This window comes from Halyomorpha halys, unplaced genomic scaffold, assembly GCF_000696795.3.
Source record: "Halyomorpha halys isolate HHAL.00 unplaced genomic scaffold, Hhal_1.1 Scaffold783.1, whole genome shotgun sequence".
Classification (NCBI taxonomy): Eukaryota; Metazoa; Arthropoda; class Insecta; order Hemiptera; family Pentatomidae; genus Halyomorpha; species Halyomorpha halys.
Window position 1 is genome coordinate 295087 of NW_027110563.1, and position 7620 is coordinate 302706.

Here is a 7620-nt window from a genome sequence, read left to right on the forward strand (position 1 = left end):
GTTTTAGACTTATGTCACTTTAGAAATACTAGTGCGATATAATGGTTAAAATGTAACCAGAAAATAAAATGTGGCAAAAATACATATATTCAATTGCTTTAAAGATTTCTGGATCTAAATAACCTATCATACTTACAAATACTCTTTATTAATAAATTCATTCTAAATTGACATTTTTGACTCTGTTGTTGATTTTCTTGTTTTCTACTATTTAAAATTACTTGAAAAAAAAAATAATCCAATTATTTTAAAAAGATTTTACAAAGCAATAAATATATGACTTACATGCGAGCCTTTCCTGAAGCTCCCTGGTTGGTGCAACGTCGATAGCACTCTTTGAATGACAGTTGAGCAAAGTAGGGTCAGCACCATGACTCAGGAGGAGAGATGAAACTTCAAGTCTCGACTTCGAAGCCGCTTCATGTAAAGGAGTAAACTGCCAAAGGTCCATCGCATTCACATTAGCCCCAGCTTTTACTAGCATCTCCGTCACCTCGAAGTGGCCGTATGAACATGCATTATGCAAAGGAACTAAGCCTCTGGAAAATAAAATATAATATATTTATTAATTATATTTAAATGAACATAATTAATCAATAAATAAGTTAGGCTTAAATATATTTTAATCTAATTGATATATTGTTTCAGCTTGTAATTTAATTCCTTTATAAAAACAACTCTTTTAAAGAGCTATATACAATTTTTTAAATCTCTAAATGAAGTAAGTAATCGACAATTGTTGATTTGTGTGTATTTTAACAGTGTTAGCTGTTTGTTTAAATGGAATATTCCAAAAAAATATATAGTCTGCAGTGAGTTTTTAAGTACATCATAAACAATAGATGATCTAACAAGTGGATATATAACATCTCACTATGTAGTACGAAAAAAAAAAAAGAATTTATATGGCAGTTACTCGACTAATTACTAGAGTGATTTGTATGGCAGTTTCTCAGAATGATTTATGTGGCAGTTACTCAGAATGATTTGTATGGCAGTTTACCAAAGTGAATTTGACATTTACATTTTTCAAAATGGACTTTAATTACTAAATAATTGAGATGAAAATGTAGTATTGGCATAGAGATAATTGGAGATATATATATATATATATATATATATATATCCATTATGCCAGGCAAATATTTATTGACCCTGAAAATGATTGGACCCTTCCAGACATTTCTTTTTTATTTTGGCCACAATTATGTTATAATAGTGAAATATTCACATCATTCTTAAGCACTTGGATAGGCTCGCATTTTCTCAACAATAGGTGAATTCATGATGAGTTAAATGTTATATCGTTTTAACATGCTAAATGTTATAAGTATAGGATTGTGAGCAGCCTAATTTGAAGTCTATGTTATATGTTAAATGCATTAGAGCTCCTAGTGGATTTCCTTGTTTTTTTTGTTCTCATAACTTCATCCTTTATTCCATTATTATTTTTATCCATCAGTTTATAAAAATGATAAAAAAAACACAAAAAAACAACACAAATCAAACGTGAACAATGAGCAGCTGAGCTAGCAAACGAACTAAAGACTCTAAACTATGTCAAATGTTATATCATTTTAACTTGATAAAAGAGGAACATATATATTTCTCTATTTAACTCAACTTTTTCCATTTATTACATTTTAACACATTAAACTAAAGATCACAAAATACCCCAATGTGGAGATATATTATTGTTAATGGGTTGGACTACCCGGAGTATTTAAAATTCCAAAAATTTGAAAAACAAATAAAAATTAGATCAAACGAAGCATTAGAATGAAATTCAAATAAAAATATTGTCCAGGTTTTTAGAACGAAATTTTCAGTTAAAAAGTTTTTATATTTTACACTTCAACATTGCAATTTTTTTTTTTTTTTTTTCACATTTCCAGGAAAAATGGATGTGGCAAATACCAAAACTTTCCAGGTGATAAACTCAAATGACTGGATTACCTTACAGTACAAAAATTTCTTCTACAGCTGATGATATAATATTTGACAAAGTTTTAGAATTATAAACATAGCCTGAGTGGTTCGACATGTCAAGTTATTTCTCCGGATTGTTGAGAGAATGTGAGTCTTTTCAGGGTAGTCTCAATACTGAAAAAAGAGCTATTTCAGTTTAAAAAATTGTCTTCTCCGAAACAGTCAAGGAAATTTAAAACATTTTTTTAAGATCTAATTAGAAAAATGTACATGCCAAGGACACAAAGAAACAGGCATATATATATATATATACTTTGTGTCTTTGGCACAATAAAATATATCTATATATATTTTTTTAAAACTAAATTATTAGATCTTTCATAGCTATTGGTCAAACATTTGGCTGCTTATGAGATAATTCAAAATTTGTTAACTCCCTGGATACATTTAAGGTACCCAATAACCACTGAGATGAAATGCCTTCATATTACCATTTCAATGAGAATTAATAATTACTGAGCCTTGCCTGATAATGCTTATAGCACCTTGTACTTATTTCTCTTTCTTTATTTGTTCTACGACTGGCGACATGGCTAGTAATACCGACTAACCGAGCATATAACACAATATTCTGTAAAGATTCCATTTGTAAAAGCTAATCCAAAATAGGATGATGCAATGTAAATTCTCAAACATTAGAAACTACATGCCAAAGGTATCCAAAAGCATCATGGTCATATGTTTTTCCTGATGAGCTAGTCAGTAAGAAAGCAGGTTTAGGAGTTTACTCTGAGGAATTCAAAATGGCCCACACTTTGGTGGCAAAAGTTGTTAAAAATTATAAAAGAAAGCCGAAAGCTACTAGGGCTGGCCTTGGGAAAGCTTATTATCTGAGAGAACAAAGAAATGATCATCTTTATTGACTTGCAGCTGGCTGCTCTACTTTCAATATGAGTGTTAGAAATTAAAAATTTAAATTTAAATGCACAAATGTAGAATTTTAATAAATCTCAAGCCATAACTTGATTGAATCTTTGATAATGAAATAGTTGACCAGCAACTTGGTCAACAAGTCAGAAATGTCCTAGACATCCATAGCCATATGAATTTGCTACATAAGATTTCCAAAAGGATATATGAAGAATAATACATAATTATTTTGTATTGATGGTTGAGAGTATAGTGTATGTATTTCAAGGAGGGCTATCTTCCATGAAATAAATGATAGTGTTAACAAATTCAGTGACCATAGTGAAATGGATAGAAAAAAAAATTAATGATTTTTGTAAGAGGAACTACCTTGAACATATCCCTGTTCATAAGAGAATCAAATGCAATGAAACAGCTCATTAGCTCACAAGAAATGAAGTTGAACTCCCTCTTATGGGTCCAGAACTTCCATTACAAACCATAACAAGACATCAGCGTAACAAGGGCGACACAGAAAAGGAGGCAAGAAGTAGAGGAAATGTGCTGGGCTTAGACAGACCAAGAAGTTAGTTAATAAATATTCTTCTGAAACCAAGTGACAGCTCAGCCTAAATAAATTCTGATTGATCATTGCAATACTCACAGATTTAAAACACCTAAAGATTTGTGGAGTGGTAGGGAAGAAAACCTGTCATATATGTGGACAGGCTCTGGAAACTGCATAGCAGATTGTGACTAGTACACAGCAGTGATGTGTATTCCTTCGGGCTCTGATAGAATCTTAGAACACTAGGCATACTCCATTGAATCACCACCCCTTTTTAAATTTCATTAGTAAAATCAAGAGTCGACATGGAAGAAAAAATAAGACCCAGCGTAAGTTTTTCTTGGGATAGACAAACAGGGCGGATAAGCAAAATTGCTGACCTAGTTCCTCCCATCTCTATAATATTACCTTTAACATAATATTTTTAGATGATCGGCAACAATGTGTTATTATGTTTAGTAAAAAATAGTTTGTGTAATATGTTATATACAAAAGTATAGAAAGTGCATCATATTTATATTCAGTAATGTAAAAAAAAAAAAAAAGACTAAGAGACAAAGTATTACAATGCTTATAACGTTCTATGACTTTGAAGAAGAAAAACAAATTAACTTAAAGTGATGTTAATTTCGTACAAAAAGATACTAACCCTTTATCTTTAGCGTGGACATCGGCACCGTGCTGGAGTAACAGCTGAACTACCCTGCTCCTATTGTAACCAGCGGCCAAGTGAAGAGGAGTAGACCTTCGCCCGTCACTGGCGTGGCAGTTGACATTATTAGGGGTGATCAATTGTAACAATCTATCAACAGAAAGGATAAAATAAATAACCTCAAGTTATTCCCAAAATTTATAATGTCATTATAATTAGAGATGTGAATGTGATTACATTTTAGGAGCAGTTCTGCATAATGAAATCAATGCATTTAATATTTCAATTCATATTTCATCTGAACCCCAAGCACTGACAGAATATTAGAAGAAATTAGAAAGTCAAAAAGAAGTCCATGGGGAGAACTCTCTGAGGGTATAAGGGATTTGACTTCAGCAGGTCGTCTCAAAAATCAAACAAATGTGCCTAGCATATTTAAGCAGGATGGAATTTATACAAAGGATCAAGGAGAAACACCCAAAGTGTTATTAGAACTCACTTTCCTTAATGCTCTTTTGAAAAGAAGTCACGTTTCTAAGGGGAAAAAGAGGTAAGCCGAGCAAAACAAATGAAGACCACGGGGAAGACAGTGGAACTCCTGTCCAAAAAACAAAATTCAAATTTTGATGACCCCTAAAAAATCCAGCTTAAATTGATTGCATTATCAGTCAATTAGTATGATTAATTTCAAAGTCTCAACTGTTTAAAACCCGTAAGGAGATCACCTAATCTCCCTCGCATGGACAGAGCCTTTCTTTTCTCCATTTAGGTATTTTTAATGGTTATAGAACCTTTTTTTGATGTTTGACCTCATAAGAATGTATGCTTTCCTTCAGATATTTGTATCCACCAATAACTCAATTTTGAAAAAAAAAATAGATAAAAATAATTGCCTCTTTTCTCTTGTAGATATCAATTAAGATGTTTTTCTCCTATAGTCTTCAAATGGACCCTTTAACAAGTCAATAACATGTTTACCTCAGACAAGATTACATGAACAATAAATGAATTTAACACTACGGAGTATCAGGGTTGAGGGGAAAATTCCAGCACATTAGCTCCATGGGAAAGAAAAGCTGGTTTCAGGCTTGAGAAGATTATGAAGGGCAAGTATTGCCAAAAATTGGCAATCAGAAGAAATATAACACAGATTGACAAACAAATTTTGATTCAAAACATCGAATGATAATCATAACCTTCCTTGTTACTCATAACATTCATTTGTAACTTTTTTATTAATTTCTTTTGACTTATTTATATGCTTTTTAAAATTTATTCATTAGTTTTGCAAAATTATTTTTTTGTTTTTTAATTGCTCAACTGATGTGCCTGTTTTATTTTTTTCTATATTTCTATTAACTGATACTTTTGTTTAATTATTAGGGGCGTTCCGTTACATTACATTTGTGTAACAGATTGAACATGTGTTATGGATCACTGGAGAATGGAGGTATATGGAAGTGGGGTAGAGAGAATAGCCTAGTAGGGCCGAGGAAAAAAAAAAACAGAAATAATGAATAAGAAAACTGTAATATAACTGTGTGTGAGAAGAAGGTAGGAAAATATATAAAAAATAAAATGAAATTGTTAAAAAAAAATATTTGCAATATATTGTATTTAGGATATAAATTATTGTTTTAAAAAAGAAACAGTATATAAAAAAAAAGTATCTTGTATCTTTGATTAACGTATGTTAGTGAATATATATCCAATTGTAGATTTATAAGTATACTGTGTGTTCAAGCAGCCCGATGTATTAGGGCAGCATTGCCAAATAAAGCATTTCTCTTTTGCTTTTGTAAGCTTCAAATATATTTGTTTGAATTGTTATTTAGAGCTTGCTCTTGGCACGACAGTCAACGTGATAATGTAAGTGGCCACTAACATATTCACTCGATAAAAATTATATACTTCTAAATTTGTTCAGAAAATTATTATTTAAAGATTGGATTTTCATTTTAGCATAACTTTCCAAAGTGAACATAAATCGAAGTCAAGCCTCTTAGTCAAAAAGAATCATAAAAATATTCAATACTTTCAAAATTCACAAATTATTGTCAGTTAATTATATACATTGGAGAGTGCGGTAGCCACAGGGTAAAGCGCATGGCTACTAACTCCAAGGACCCGAGTTTGAATCCGGCTGGGCAGAAAATTGTTTTCTTTTAACTTGTAAAAATGTATATAAACAGTAATTGTTCCTTTTAATTAATTATTTTGAGCTCAATGATGTTTGATTAATTTTCATTATAATTCATTAGAAGGTTGACACCTTTTGATTTATGATATGATACATGGTTTTTTATTATATTTTCTATTTTTTCTTATACATATTCTGTTAATTATTGTTTTTTTAAATTTTTTTTTCATTTTCCAATTTATTATTTTATTTATATTTTATGATGTTTTATAATTTAATTTTTATTTTTAATTAAATTTTGTATTTTACTCAAAGACACCAAAGTCTATTTTCAATGTGTACAATATTATTCTAAGGGAGCTAGTCACAGAATAAATATTCAATATTATTATTTTAGATTCGCTCAATATGTTTTTTTGAAGTATTCATTCCACATGCCATTACAGATTGTTACCTCTGTTATATTTTACCTCCAAAGACAAGTGCCCCTTCCCTTTGGGAATAGTAAATAGCAATGGATTTTAAAATATAACCACATTTTAAAAAAATAGTGACAATCAAACTATGCTTAAGGTAGACCAAACCCGCTATCTCAAAAAGATAAAACTTACTCGAAGTTGGTACTTGTCAGTAGAATTCATTGTAGAGTCTAAGGAACAATTTTAAACAACTACACCACCTGATATGATATAATTGCAAACAAAGAGTAATAAATAATTTATATTAAAAATAAAATACTATTAACTCAACATGAACTTTTTGATAGTAGAATTTTCTTCTCATAATTATTATTAATAGATCAAACTGAGAGATGCAATGAATATCTATTAGGAACCCATAAGAGATTGTTGGTCATGTTTGGTAGGTTGGGAGTCAGGAATCAGTTTGTTTTACAGAAAATAGACGAATCTAATGTTTATATATTAAATTCATTTTCTATAAAAATAAAAATTATTAGCAAAATTTTATTAGAGATATATTAAATTTCAAAATTTTCAGTTATAAAATCTCAATACTCACAAACTAAATAAAAAATAAATTTTGTTTCACAGATAGACATATAATGAATTTAAACATTATTGTAAAATGAGTATAAGCATAAAATAAAATCAAAATAGACCTTTCTTCATTTCCTGTCCTAGCAGCCTCTAAAACCTCTTCTTTCCTGTAATCTCCCGTAAGAACAGACCTGGTAGCTGAATCAGCAACTTCTAAAGGGGTTTTACCTTCAGTATTTCGGATTGTTGCGTCGGCACCATGTTGCAGTAGAGCTGAAAATAAAACAGGATTAAATAATCATCTTACATTATCAATTTTAATTTTAAAGATATTAGTCAACTTATAAATGCTTAACGAAAATATTCATTAGAGATAAAATAAATTAATTGTACATATTGAAAATAATCAGATAAATATTGAGAA

At 30.1% G+C, this 7620-nt stretch overlaps 1 protein-coding gene across 5 annotated transcripts in view; it reads right to left on the minus strand.

Moving 5' to 3' along the window:
- Tnks (tankyrase) overlaps positions 1–7620 on the minus strand; it is a 35433-nt gene that overhangs the window by 25928 nt on the left and 1885 nt on the right. For 4 of the 5 annotated variants that reach the window (XR_001343956.1, XM_014429295.3, XM_014429298.3 and 1 more), the window contains 3 exons: positions 7319–7469; positions 4056–4208; positions 286–539 (listed from right to left, as the gene is read on the minus strand). Coding sequence is in view for 4 of the 5 variants with exons in the window: in XM_014429295.3 (XP_014284781.1) it covers positions 286–539; positions 4056–4208; positions 7319–7469 (558 nt within the window). In the remaining variant the exon portion in view is untranslated. The remainder of the gene's footprint in view (positions 1–285; positions 540–4055; positions 4209–7318; positions 7470–7620) is intronic. The other variant, XM_014429297.3, reaches the window with a different exon arrangement.